This window comes from Sceloporus occidentalis, unplaced genomic scaffold (genome assembly GCF_023333645.1).
Source record: "Sceloporus occidentalis isolate IW3139 unplaced genomic scaffold, rSceOcc1.0.p SCAF_80, whole genome shotgun sequence".
In the NCBI taxonomy this organism is placed as follows: domain Eukaryota; kingdom Metazoa; phylum Chordata; class Lepidosauria; order Squamata; family Phrynosomatidae; genus Sceloporus; species Sceloporus occidentalis.
The window spans coordinates 2357142-2371886 of NW_028317060.1; the positions used below are offsets into that span (position 1 = coordinate 2357142).

At 39.5% G+C, this 14745-nt stretch overlaps 1 protein-coding gene across 1 annotated transcript in view; it reads left to right on the top strand.

The window, feature by feature from the left end:
* Positions 1–7332, top strand: part of LOC149285338 (FRAS1-related extracellular matrix protein 1-like) — a 69209-nt gene extending 61877 nt beyond the window's left edge. Inside the window, exons 31-36 of the mRNA XM_089495500.1 lie at positions 1061–1108; positions 2189–2365; positions 5272–5400; positions 5715–5821; positions 6334–6419; positions 7133–7332. Coding sequence (XP_089351626.1) covers positions 1061–1108; positions 2189–2365; positions 5272–5400; positions 5715–5821; positions 6334–6419; positions 7133–7332 — 747 coding nt within the window. The remainder of the gene's footprint in view (positions 1–1060; positions 1109–2188; positions 2366–5271; positions 5401–5714; positions 5822–6333; positions 6420–7132) is intronic.
* The last annotated feature ends 7413 nt before the right edge of the window (positions 7333–14745 follow it).

The window sequence follows — 14745 nt, forward strand, 5'->3', positions numbered from 1 at the left end:
AAGAGGAGAGAAACCTTCATCTAGCTGGGGCATAAGGGGTCGCCAGTAAGCTATGCCTGAGTGTTCAGCAGGTTTGATATAATGGCGAGCATATTGAGATAGGCAGATTCCCAAACAGGTAATTTCTATGAGCCCACTCCAATAACAAATTTGGATTGTGAAGTAGGGTATGTAGGGTAATTGTAACTACCCAAGATGTAGGGTAGTTGATTTCTCAAGATTAATTGTGAAGCCAGTAACATTTTACATAACAAAGTTATGGAGGGGTATAGTTAATGGAAAACCCTTCCACTTAAAATGAAGGGGCTAGCTGAAGCATTATTAAACACTAATTTACATCAACCAGACATGCTAGAAGGCTTGTTTTTCCCCTCAGAAATCTTGTGTTGCTGCCACAACCACAAGGGATTCTGGGTAGGTGTATGCATATGCGGTTAACAATAATCACCTTGTAAATTTAACTTCCTCTTCTGTATGTAGACTGTTTAAAACATTTTGTTGGTCCCCTGTTAACTTAGGGGGCTTAGTCAACAGAACAAATGAGAGACCTATCTGTGAGTCGTGTAGTTGAGCAGTGAAAAAACTTTCATATTAGCCTCTAAATGTTTGATTCATATCCATAGGACATGTAAGAAGTTTATTATGATTGGTCATTATTTTAAGGATATCATACTTAAGAGAATATTTATGTGCCGTAGCAGCCAACAGCCTGCCTAATTTATTGTCCCATCTATTTTAGATCTATGCGGTTGTTGTTGGGCTCTTTCCAGTAGGAAAGCATCCATAAGACCCGCTACGTCCCAGGACAATATTGTGGAGATGAATGAGTGGGCTTTGTCCAAAGAGAAGCTTTTTTTCTATGAAAAAAAAGACTATTAAGTGTTGTCGGAAAAAATTGTGAATGAGGCAAAATTGCACATGATTAAAGAATTGCCTATGGGAAGGATTTTGGTTTAATGCTTTATTCACAAATGTGTTACATTATTACAATAGGTGGAAAAGAAAATTTTATACAATAGTTTGTGGTTTTTACTTGTGTTTTGTTTCTGCTTCTCTTCAGGTAAAACCTTCATCTGTCTTCAGGAATGGAACTGATACGGTTTATCAAGTAAGTGTACTTTGGATAATTTCTCACATTTTAACAGATCAGTATTTGTCGTAGATGTTTCTTCCATACATACATAAAACAGGTTGAGATTCCATAGTAACAGAATATGAGTACATGTGGAGGAAGGAGTTTAAAGCAACATTTTGAACATACAAAACTTGCAAAAGTTACAAATTTACATTGGTTCCTTAGGGTATGAGACTCAACAACATAATCAATGTTGTAGAAATGTGAGCCTCATTACTTTGCAAGCATTTATGTGTGTAACTCTAAGCAGATGTTTTTCATCTGTGACTGTGAAAGGATAAGTCATATTGAAATACAAAAACAATAATTTATATTTTGCAGCCATTTGTGTGTACATTCACATTTGTTGTCCTTGAACCGTTTCCTAGTACATCTTGTTTGTGACTCATTTGTGGCGTTTAAAGGGATAATGTTGGTTTCTTCGGTCACCACAAGCTTGTTGGGTCCAAATCAAAGTCAATGCAGTGCTCATATGGAGAACCAGCATTAAAAGAGTTGAAAATAAACAAATAAATAAATCCAGCACTGATAAGGAAGTCAAAGGTGCCTGTAGGTCATTTGCAGTTAATCAAGGCTCTGCTGCAGAGCCAATCAAAAGTGAGCTGATCACTCTTGACCAGTAAGAATGACCATAATGACTTGATCACATCCCATAAATCACAGCTGCCCTATAGAGAGGTCAACCCAAGTTAAAAAAAAACCCAAAAAACTACACACACACAAATTATTAATAAATTAATATATAGTTAATTATTGGTACCGGATTGTTTATCAGTGACACTGATATATTCAATATGGATGTGCCCAGCAAGCCATACGGGGAGCTAAAAAAATTACTTCCCTTATCCTTGCATTACATTTTTACAGCACTTATGTTGCTATTAGTATTTAATGGATTTAGTGAAACATTTTTTTTTCACTACAGTTTTCCTTGGAGGAGTTGGAGTCAATCTCTAGTGAGTTAAAACAGAATACAGTTTGATATTGTATTCACTTATGGTTTTATGGCATATTCAACCTAATCTTTAAGACTCACTATATTTCCGCTCACAGTACCATGGGATTATGTCGCTCAGAGTTGAAGAAGACAACCCGTCACTCAGTATATCCAAAACTGCCAAAATATTGGTGACCAACCATGGGCAAAAAAAAGCAATTCCAGATAAAAATAAAGAGATCTTGCAGTCAGACAGAGCCATGGGGACATACGATGATCCAGCTGATAGTAAGGTAAGCCATAATTAGCGTCTCGCTTATCAAGTATATCCTGATTAGGGGCCACCTACTTTTGCCAACATGAAAACAAAGTAAAGGTATTTAAACTCTAAATAGCTGCAGTTGATAAAGAAACCCGGGCCCAGTGGCGTACCTAGAGTATTTGGCACCTGGGGCAGATCCTGTATGTGGCACCCCCCCACACACACAAACACTTTAAAACTGCATAGCTTCTATCGTTATATACTGGCGCAGACATTGACGGTACAGCATGACACCTAACACTATATACTGAGGCAGACATTGATGTGGTGTAGGCCTACCACCTCATTGTCTGGCTTAGGGATGCACCCAAACGAAAATTCTGGACTGAAACCGAAAATCCAGCATTTACCTGTCCGAAACCAAATATTACCCTCCACCATAAAAAAAAATCTCACACTTTTATTTAAAGTTAGTAACACAGCAAAATAGGACAAAAAAATTCAATAACAATATTAATATATTATACATATATATATAACACTCCTATCATGCCCAGATCCCAGGCATACCCAGCATGTACTAGCTGACTTGGCATGATAGGAGTGTGATTGCTGTTAGCAATCATATATATATATATATATATATGAATATATATATATATATATATATATATATATATTGTTATTATTATTGTTCACATGTGAACTCAGCACTAGAGGCATAGAATCAGACATGCAAATCCCGTATTTGCAGGTATACAATAATAATGTATGGAAACATAGCAAGAGATAAAACTACAGGCATAGATGATAGGTTGCACAACCTAAAGCCAGCTCTGGCGTCCACACTGCCCACATAGAACCTGACCAGCACCCAGATTACACACATAGGATTTACCATCTTTGTCCCCAAACAGCCCAGCATGAGTCATCTTTGTCCCATAAACACCCTGCTGTTACCTCCTCCGTGGTCCCGCGGGTAGGGGAGCTGAGACGCAGCCCGCGCGTCCAGCACCCTGCTCGTTCCGTTGGCGGGAGCCGCCGCCAGGTCCGTCCGGCGGATAGACGCGCGTCCCCGCAGAGATCACTGGATCCTGACGGGGCGCGCGCCTCGACGTCAGGAGTGCCGTTCGCGCATGCGCGAACGGCTAACTCATAAATATTCATGTCGCTTCTTAAAGCGACATTTATCTTTTTTCCTCCTCCCCCTAATTAGGTGGGTAGGAGGATCCTGTGAGTAGAGGGATATTTAAACCCTCAGTAGGCACTTCACCTTTGCCTGTGATAGTGCCTAATAGCCTTCACTAGCGTTCCATATTCCTTTGTTATTTATTGGTTCTGACTCCGGCTAGTTTTTGACCTTGCTGTTTGCTGCCTGCCCTGACCTCAGCTCGTGACCCCGACTACTCTTTTGCCTGACCCCTGAATTTATTATTTTTTATTTATTATTTTTCGTTCCTGGATTTTGTACTGCGCTACGCTCCTGTGTCCGTGATTCACTTTGGTGTTTCGTATCTGGGCCCTTCATCTCCGCCAGGAGGCGCCTTCCCAATTTCTGCAGCGAGGATCCTCTGCTGTATTGCAGACGTGACACCTGCCTGTGTCATCTTGGTCCCCAAGGCTCAAACATCCTGCTCCACATCAATTATACATCTATCATACACACAAACACTTTAACAGTCACTCACTAATTCACACTTTCATTCACATAATTCACACAATCATTTATTCTGTCTCTCATTCACACAAATTTACACATTCATTAATGCATTCTCACAAACTCATTAATTATCTCCCTTATTCAGACAATTCATCCACACATTCATTCTCATTCTCACTATCTACCTTTCCCCCTTTTCTACCCCTTCTCACTATCTACCCCCCTCTCCCTCCCTTCTCACTATCTACCCCCCTCTATCCCCACTATCTACCCCCCTCTCCACCCACTATCTACCCCCTCTCCCTCCCCACTATCTACCCTCTCCCCCTTTTGGTTTTGGACTTACCATTCAGAAGTCCTGCGGTGGGAGCACGGCGCCTCCGTCTTCCTGCTCTGCCGCTGCTTCACTGCTGAGCGCTGAAATATTACATCATATTTCGGCGCTCAGCATGACATGCCGGCACCGCGACGGAGTTAGCGGGGGGCGTTGCCACGGGCTAGGGTGACCACATGCCCCGGATCCCCAGCAGCATCGCCCCTCTCTCTCCTCCCTGTAAAAAAAAAAAAGTGACGATGCCGCCGTGGATCCGGACATGTGGTCACCCTAGCCCGTGGCACCCCCCTGACGAGCGGCACCCGGGGCAGACCGCCGCCCCCCGCTAGGTACGCTACTGCCCGGGCCTGTCGGAATGCCTGCCTATGTGTGAAGGACAAAGGAATTACAAAGAAATATTACCCATTTGTGTCCACTATGAGCTATGGACACTCATTCTATTAAGCTGTAAGGAAAATCTGCACATATCACAACTACACTAAGCACATTAGGGTCAACATGGTTGTCAATAAAACATATTTCTGAAATGTCCAAATCTTACAGAAGAAAGAGGTTTTTATTACGCATAAGAATGATGGGTATAACTGAATAATTTCAACGACAATCAAAGACAATTTAACATGTTTTAGTACAGAGGTGTTCAATTCTATTGCCATGGGGCTCTAGATTCTTAGGTTATTAGTTGTTGTTTTGTAAAGTGATACATTGTTTCTTGTTTCATCATATTTTCATAAAATATAAAGTCTTTAGTTGAAGGGTACCTCTTATTGGGCCAACACTGGGAAAGATGTAGAGCCAAAAAAGCTTTCAGGACCACGGAGGTTTGTTCTTCAGATGGAAGATACCTCTTGGGTTTGTTGGCCCAACAAAATGTATTCATTGACTTAAAAAGTCTCTATCTCTATGTCCTTCTGTAATTAAACTTACTCCTTCGGTTTTCCAGATACAAAGGATTCAGGTTCCTAAGAAGTGTTCCTCGAATTTAAAAGGATTATTGCATTTTGATGAGAAGGCTCAGCAGCTATTCCAATGTGATGGGGTGTCATGGAATGCCTGGTCCACCACAGTTAAGGTCCTATCATTTAACTAAATTGTTATCATTTTGCTTTAATTTTGAATATGTGTAAGCAGATGTCTTGCACATATATCATCTTAATCTACCATCGAGGATCTCTTACTATGAACAGATGTTTTGTTTTTATTTATCTGTATTTCTGAAGCATAGCCCCAATGAAAACCCCATATATTACATCCCATTCTGTAATTGTAGAGAAATATTGCCATATTTGAATTTTCCTGTGTGATTGTTGTAATATCTGAGAAGTTTGTTACAGCTCAGACTCCGTGGGTTTATTGCTCATTAATTATAATTATTTTGTGCTATAGGCAACAAAATGCCCATTTGGCTGGACTCCACATGATAGCAGCTGTTATATACTCATCACTGAGCAGAAGGCCACGTGGGTTACAGCAGCAAGAGCCTGTCGAGAACAGTAAGTAATCTAGCATGTCTTATTCAATGTAATAGCACTTGAATATGAAGTTGAACTGATAATTTAATGGCAAGGAGTTATCTAAAAGTTCAAACCCAATTTTATGCTAACTTTGTTATGTTCAGCAGCATGTTCCAAACCTAAGTGTTGCTACCATGCAAGAAACTTAAAGAACAATTTTACATGTATTATCAAATATATTTACCATGGTCACCCACTTATGTACCCTGTTTTGGATGTGATTACCTAAATGGGTTACTGACAGGACAAGTGGTTTCTTTAACATATTTAATATAAAGTGCTTAAATAATAAATTCAATCATTGCTTAAAATACCTTCAGACACAACTCTAGATTCACTACATAGCTGGTTATCGGGAGACTCAACCAGATGCTTCCCTGCCCTATCCCTCTACACTGGACATGTCTGATTTTATTACAATCTGTTACGTGGGATATTGATATTCTTATTCATCATATTGACACAATATGTCCTATGCCTTCTTACACTAGGAACCATGCAACTCTTGTAGAGATATTCAGTAAAAAGCAAATGGATTGGCTATGGAATTTCAGTGGCAGAACTTCTTTTTGGACAGGCAAGTATCCTTTATTTCCTGATAACAAGCAAAGAATTTGAAATGTCATGAACTGAGCAATACCTATCTGAACACACAAGTTAATATTAAACTTATCTAAATTATTAAAATTACTTGTCAGATGGGTTTAGATTAATCAGGCATCAGTGAAAAAGATATTGTGTGTAGTTCTGCGCCAGGAGTAGGACTGGGAGGGTATTTAGATTATAAGAGGGGATAGACAGATAAGAACAGAGAAGAGAAGAAAAAAGAAAGAAGCAGCCAAAACACCAAATTTAGAAATTTGCAGCTGTTCCCAGATGCTCCTGGATTGATAATGTGGCATTTAATGTGATAGATGTCAGTGTAACACATACAGGTTCAGGTCACAAGCACTTTTTATTTACATTAAATATAATAAAATAAGTATAATATACATAAAAACAAGTTATACAATGTTAATAAATATTCATGACAATTATTAAGTATATTCAGATACCCTCTATTACATCAATTGCCAACATATCAGTTAGTCAAAGGGCTCTAAATATATATGGGTGAGGAGCATGCAGGAAAGAATGAGGTGGAGATAATCATTAAACATGTCCACTTTCCTCTCCGAGTTCCCAAAAGTTATGGTTCTGTATTGCCTAGTGTACATTTTGTGAATTCTGGATGTGTGTTTATGGGGTTCTCAGTTTAGTTACAGTGTTTTGTTTTGTTTTCCCCAAAAGGCCTTAATGACAGAATACTTCCTGGTAAATGGGAGTGGAACACTGGTGAGAAAGTCATCTTCACCAACTGGAAAAGAGGTCCTCCTCGTTTGTCAAAAAAAGGGAAGAATTGTGCTTTGGTGCAAAAGAGAGGGAAATGGCAGGCAAAAGACTGTATGAAGGGCAAGGGTCATAATTATATATGTGCAAAAAAGTTGTAATATAATATTTTCATGTTATGTACATACTGTCAATATTTATTGTTTTGATTTTTAGCACGTATGATGGATGATCTTAAAACATTTCAAAGCTTCAACTTTTTCAAGTACAATCAATTTAGGAGCCAAATGTTTACGTAAACAATTTATTAAATTATGTCAACTTCCCAAATCCTCACTTCACTGGGAGCATTTATCTGCCCTGGATTTTGCATTATTGTTCCACCTAGTTAATCTGTTTTGCTTTGGTGGAAGTTAGTTTTCTAGCTTAATCATCTTAACAAGAACAAGCAAGGATATGCATGTGTGGATCCGGGGCCAGCAAGGCAATCCCAGCCTCCTCTAGAAAGCAAAGAGGCATGTTCCGTGAGTAGGGTTAAATGACTTACATCTTTATCTCCCAAATAAAATAAAAAAAGGAAGCGGGGTTGAGCGGGGTCAAGTAATGTCATGTTGGGTGACCCACATGGTAGTAGCACGACTGCCTGAAGCATCAGAGGGTAAGTTAGTTGTTAGTTGTGTGGGTACGTCAATGTGTGTGCCTGTGTGTGTTAGTTTGTGTGTCTGTGTGAATGTCAGTGTCAGCTTGTGTTAGCGTCCAGATGTGTGTATTAGTCTGGTTGACTACTACTACTTGACTAGATCAGTACCTAGTATTTTTTAATTTAATGGAAGTGATGTATAGAAAGAGACTTTGGCAAAACATTTTAACTTGGTCTTGACACCATGGCAACCCCATTTAATGGTATAATATGGTCATACGACCACCTTAACACTTTGTGTCAGAATAACTTCTTACACATGCTTTGAATGACTTTCTAGCAGATTTCTTAACTGAAGTCCACTTTTCAGCAAGTGACATCTTGTGTAAACCTAACTTGCCCTAACATAAACCTACTTAACAAGTTAAAAGGCCGGGTGGAATAAGTAGGACCCCCAAAAATGAGTGCCTTTGTGCAATTTTCCAATGTGTAGGTAGTGTCATGATTGATAAACTACCTTTTAAATACTTAATATTTAGAAATAGCACAGTATTAATCCGTATATCATCACACATGAAAATAAAGATTATTTATGGTTCTTGAGGTATATTTAGAAAAAAAAAAGTTTTTTTTGTTTAATACATTTGTGTACAATGTATTTTGGTATCTAACATATTTGTTGTGGAATAGTTATACCTTTGACCCAATGGAATATTGTTCATACAGAATACTATGGAACACAATGTTATTCTAAAGGTTGTGTAAATAGCATTTTCAATTATAAAAAGAAATGTATAAAAATGTTAAATTATAGCGTTTGCTGGCTGCATTATACAGTATATCATGTGATGCATAGTTATTATAACTGACACATTATCAATCACACAAAAAAATCCACCTTCACCACTCCTTCACCCTGTTTGTACTGTTTGCTTCCACTCATGCTGTAATAAACCAAGATAACAAGACTGAATAATGTCAAAATATACATGTAGTGGAGCTTGTAACTCATTTCTGTTATACCAATAGTGAAGACCGATCTTTATCCTGACTTAACTGCATAGCGGCTTGTAGAATGTTAAGCACATGGGAGTGTCCCTGCAGCACTGCCATGACATAGTGTGCTGATGATGTGATGTTGATGGGCCACCACATCATCAGCACAGACTACTGTTTCAGAAGCTGAGGATTATCCATTTTAAAACATAAAATACGAACCTTCATTGATGTTTCATATTCAATTTAAATACCAAAGTGTTGCAGGGCCCTATAAAATACTGCATATAATATATATATGTGAAAAAAAGGAGTGATGAAAACCAGTGTGGAGTGGGTGTATAGAGAAAAAACAATAGAAAATACTTCCCTTTATGTTGTATGATTTTTCCAGATACTCAGCTGCAGCCCGTACAAACACTCTCCAGGTGTTTCAAATTGAGAACAAAGAACGCTAGGGGGCGCTCGTGTATACCGGTTTTAAAGAAAATAAAAAAGAAGAAAAGAAAAAAGAAAAAATATAATCGTGTAATATTCAACACAGGTGCTGTCGCTGTAAGTCTATATAATGCACTTACAGTGTTCACATGTGTTCAGGCTTCAATAGACAATCCTATCCTCCGGATGGATGTATAGTGAATATATGTAAAGAAACAGAGAGACAGGTAGGTACCCCAATGGTGTATTATCATGCAATATTTGTAGTACGCAAATACCAAAATGCACTTACACTTTTGAGGGGGTTTTTTAAACCCTTACACGTCAAATGTCTTTCCTCTGCTCCTCTTGTAACGCCTTCCGATGATCTGTATGTGTGGGACTATGTCCCAAGATGGAATCAGGCTAAAAATCACTCTATAGTATAATATAAAATCCTATTTATTCAGGGCTAACATGCCAAAATAATAAAATGTTCACATACATCCACCAAGGGATGCTTTAAAAGTCAAAGTAAAAGAATAAGAAGAGCTCTTTAAAATCCTCGACGCGTTTCGCCAATTCCGTGGCTTCATCAGGAGTATTCTTCGTTGTTGATGCGGAGTCCTTTTGAACCCCTCAAAAGTGTAAGTGCATTTTGGTATTTGCGTGCTACAAATATTGCATGATAATACACCATTGGGGTCCCTACCTGTCTCTCTGTTTCTTTACATATATTCACTATACATCCATCCGGAGGATAGGATTGTCTATTGAAGCCTGAACACATGTGAACACTGTAAGTGCATTATATAGACTTACAGCGACAGCACCTGTGTTGAATATTACACGATTATATTTTTTCTTTTTTCTTTTCTTCTTTTTTATTTTCTTTAAAACCGGTATACACGAGCGCCCCCTAGCGTTCTTTGTTATAATATATATACACAGTTCTGTCAGGCAGCCTCTTCTCCAACCATACATAGTGTTATATGACAGGCCCTCCCTCCACACAATACGATTGGCAGGCCATTGACACCTCTCTAAACTAACACAATCCAACAGGTCTTCCCTCCTTCCTTCCCTGCACACAACATTATCCAGCAGGTACACCCTCCCTCCCTGCAGGGCCTTGGTGTGAATCATAGGTCATACTGGCTGGGTTATACAGCATCGTCCAATTATAGCCCCATTTGGCATGATCTACTATTACCACAGTGGTAAGGCTATGATGTATAGAGATATCTGAAGCAGCATAGTTAAGGTTCTTAGCATTGAGAGCACAGGCCTTAAAAAGGAAATGACATTCATGAAAACATGTACCTACCTAACTAAACTGGCATTTACACTATGGGTAATTCTATCTTCTTACAAATCACTGAACTGTAATTATCCCATAAAGACAGTTGACATTATACCTTGGCCTTTACAGACATATTGAAGCACTCATGAATGGACTCTATTGAGTGTTGCATTTATAAAATACCATGCTTTCCTGCAAGTGAGCACATAATAACAGGTAATGCCACATTCTTCTACATCATTTGCAAATAATTGCATGCCTTGATGTAGGACACTTTCGCTGTGCAGTTTGCTCTGTGCTTGCTTGGAAGAAAACAATGCTAAAATAATGTGCTCATTCTCACTATGGACTTAGGAAGGCAGACACTGTTTTAAGTGAAACCAGTTGACATTTTAAGGCAAAATCTTGATATTATGCTAATGCCGGGGAAAATGAAGGTAACTTTCTTTAATTTGTTAAAATTAGATTTATTTGAGATAGTTGTCATTCTGACAATGCATGTTACAAATTCTGCTACAATGTTGTAGCCATTTTAAAATGTCCCTACAGAACTAGAGTATAGCCAATCAGATGTCATTACAGTAATTCAGTTCTTATGTGAGATAACATTATAGGCAGCACAAAAGAGGTAAACTCCTCTACATCATTTTATTCCTTCCTCACGCTTTTCACGATAAGATGAGTCATAATTACCTACATATATGGGTCAGTGGTTTATACTGAGGGAATGTGCCACCACCAGTCTAGCAGAATTTTCATTGTCTGTTTACTTGAACAAAGCTATGATGTATACTTTCCCAGACTGTGATAATATCAGAAGCAAATTTGGTACCTTTATTACCTTTATTAGCTAACTGGCGTATAATGTATGACAAGCTTTCAAGACTATCTAGGTCTCTTCTTCAGGCATATTATACCTGAAGCAAAAGCAAGGTGGATGACAAGTATCTATTTTGGTTTTATGGGAAACAGCGCAGGAACAACCCTCTTTGCAGAATATCTATGCTAAAATAAATGATGGGGTGTGGTAATGGAGTTAAAAAAGAGACTTTGAGTAAAAGGAAATATAAGTGACTGGAGGAATACCGCAGAGACAAAGGGAATAAAGAGATTGGAGAGACTGAGGAAAGCGAGCGAGACTAGAGAAACAAAGTGGAATAACTGAAGGCAGATAGCTAAGGGACTGGGGGCATAAGACAGACAGAAAACAGACACCTGGGTGTAAAAAATACACAATAAACTCCAGCAGCCTTTGGCCACAGCCCCCAAAAAGTTGGTTACACCTAATTTACACTATCTTACCAAAATATGTGGACATTTGACCATCGTACCTATACGAGCTTGTTGGACATCTAATATGGAGTCCTGCCCCCCTTTGCAGCTATATCAGTCATTATTGGCCATATAGTGTATATACATGGACCATTATAAAAACAAGATGCTATTGTATTTTAAATTCAAATGTTTTATATAAAAACCTAAAGGACTCTGACGTGATTAAATTGACATGTTTAAATTGACTACTGAAAAATGTTTAGATTATCAGACACAAAAAGGAACAGTGATAGGCTGATTTTACCAACATATGAAACAAGTAAAAAAAAACTTTATAAATAAGTAACTTAGAGCCTGTTAATTTGCATTTAACTATCCATGTGGCTTGCGACTGGCATACCTTAGGCCAGAACCCTGCCGATTAAGCTATACCTCATACCCCGAACACTTGAATATTTATTGCCTTTTAAACTGATTAAATTATCAAACAAGGATAAGGGCAAATCACTACCTTATTAAAAACAAATTCCCTATTCTCCCAAAAGGTTAATTTGTAGTCTACACGCCTCATACAAAACTTCCAAGACGAGTTTATTCCTTCAGAAAGGGGGAGGGAGTAGATAAAAGCCGAAATAAAACCCCGCCATGATAATTTGCAATGTAAAAAAATAAAAAAAATTATCTTCGCCAGCAAGAGGTAACACTTGAGATTTAAATATCTAAATGCACAATGAGAGATACGGAGCCTGCAAATCTCTGTCCTGTGTCACCATAGTAAGTGGCACTTCGGTTCGGCTAAATTAGCAGGTAATAAAAATGAATCCCTTTGAAGTAAGATGCAAATAATGTCAAACGTATTTAGCTCAGATCAACATGACAATAATTAGCAGTAATCATCACACTGTTTTGAACCAAATGGCTGCCAACCTAATTGTTGATTGAAATTTCCAATTGAATCAAGCGGTGTGTAGATTACAAATCCTGGCACTGAGCTAGCAATTATTGTCAAACTCAGCCTTGGAAATAGGTATTTCTTTGTATCTTGCTGTCAGGGTTTGTGAGGCTATACTTAAATCTTGAAGTCCTTTCTTCATATAAACAGGATATTTAAAATGTTGTCAGCTAGGGTTTTCAGAAGAAATGTTTAGCAAGTAAAAACGTGTCTGCGGCATCTATTGAGCTTTAGTTCCGCCAGTCAATGTGCTCGAGCTGGTGGTGAATGTTATGTTTCTGGAAATCTGCTCGTTGACGTTCTTGTCATTTCCAGAAATAAAATCTAGCATGAAAATAGCTTCTGTAGAAGTTTTTAGATTTCATATTTTACCATTTCTGCCTACTGCCATGTTTAACCCTTTCAGAGCAATATACCGTATTGGCTCGGATATAGGCCGCCCCCGTATATAGGCCGCACCCTAAAAGTTTGGTGCTTTTTTAAAGAGAACGTTTTTTTCTTTAAAAACGCACCAAAAAAACATGCTGCCACTCTGTCCCCCCCCCCGAGATATGCTGCCACTCTCCCCCCCCGAGATATGCTGCCACTGTCCTCCCCCCCGAGATATGCTGCCACTGTCCTCCTCCCCCCCCCGAGATATTCTGCCACTGTCCTCCCCCCCCCCCCGAGATATACTGCCACTCTGCCCCCCCCCGACTTGCGGGGCCGGCGGGGGACATCTAGGCAATACGCGTATACAACGGAAGACACCCGCAAGACACCCGGGAGTCTGCTCTGGTAAGTCTTGGGGGCAGAGGTAAAACGCATTGTGCGGACGGTCACCGGCTGCGGCGATGCGGGGTAAACAACCTCCGCAGCCGGTGACCGTCCGCACGATGTGCTTAGACAACCTCCCGTGCCGGCCCCCCATCGCGGAAAGTGCTGGCAGGGGAGGCTGTCTGAGCGTATCGGGGAGTAGGATGCAGGTCCCCTGCACCGCTGCGGGGGATCTGTATCCTAACCCCGTTGCCTACCCGGCGCCCGGGACTGCATGACCCCGAATATAGGCCGGACCCCCACTTTAAAGACTTAAAGTGGGGGGAAAAAGTGCGGCCTATATTCGAGCCAATACGGTATATATTTTTCATTGGTGATTTTTGCATCATAGGAAAAGATATAAAGTCTTAAGTGCAAAAACATTCCAAATTACATATTTTGGGTTTGAAATGTTGTGTCTCAAAACTAGCACAGAAATAATTAACAAAACAGCTTGGTGATTATATTTAGTTGTAAGGGTGGGCATTCAGAGATAGTGTGACATTAGCGGATAGTGAAAGTGTGACTTGTTGGATATTAAGGTTAGAATCAGTGCATAGCGTTAGTCATGGGATGATTGATTAGGTTACTGGGTAATGGTTTATGATACTGATCAAAGATCAGTGACAGAGAGTCACTAATCAAAGATCAGACAATTTATTAGGTTATTATTATTATTATTATACTTTATTTATAAAGCGCCGACAGATTCCGCAGCGCTGTACAAAGATGAAAAAACAGATAAGGACAAGTACAGTACAGCAATTGACATACAGATACAAGAGGAATGAAGAGCCCTGTTCCCGCAGGAACTTACATTCTAGGTGGATAAGGGGTGAGAAACAGGAGGTGAGGACTGCGTGGTAGTGAATGATGTTAATGTAGGGCGAGATAAGGGCTGTAGGTGGGTGAGAGAGAAGTTTTGATGTCAGTGGTAGGCTTCCCTGAAGAGAAAGGTTTTTAGGAAGCGTTTGAAGGAGTTGGTGAGAGTCAGACAGCATGGGAAAGAGAGTCCAGAGGGTTGGTGCTGCGCGAAAGAAGTCTTGTAGGCGGGCATGGGAGGAGGTGATAAGTGAAGATGCAAGGAGCAGGTCATTGTTGGATCTTAGATGGCAGGCTGGAGTATATTTGCTGATGAGGGAGGCTAGGTAGAGGGGAGTGTCGTTAGTTAGAGCTTTGTAGGATAGAGTTAGTAT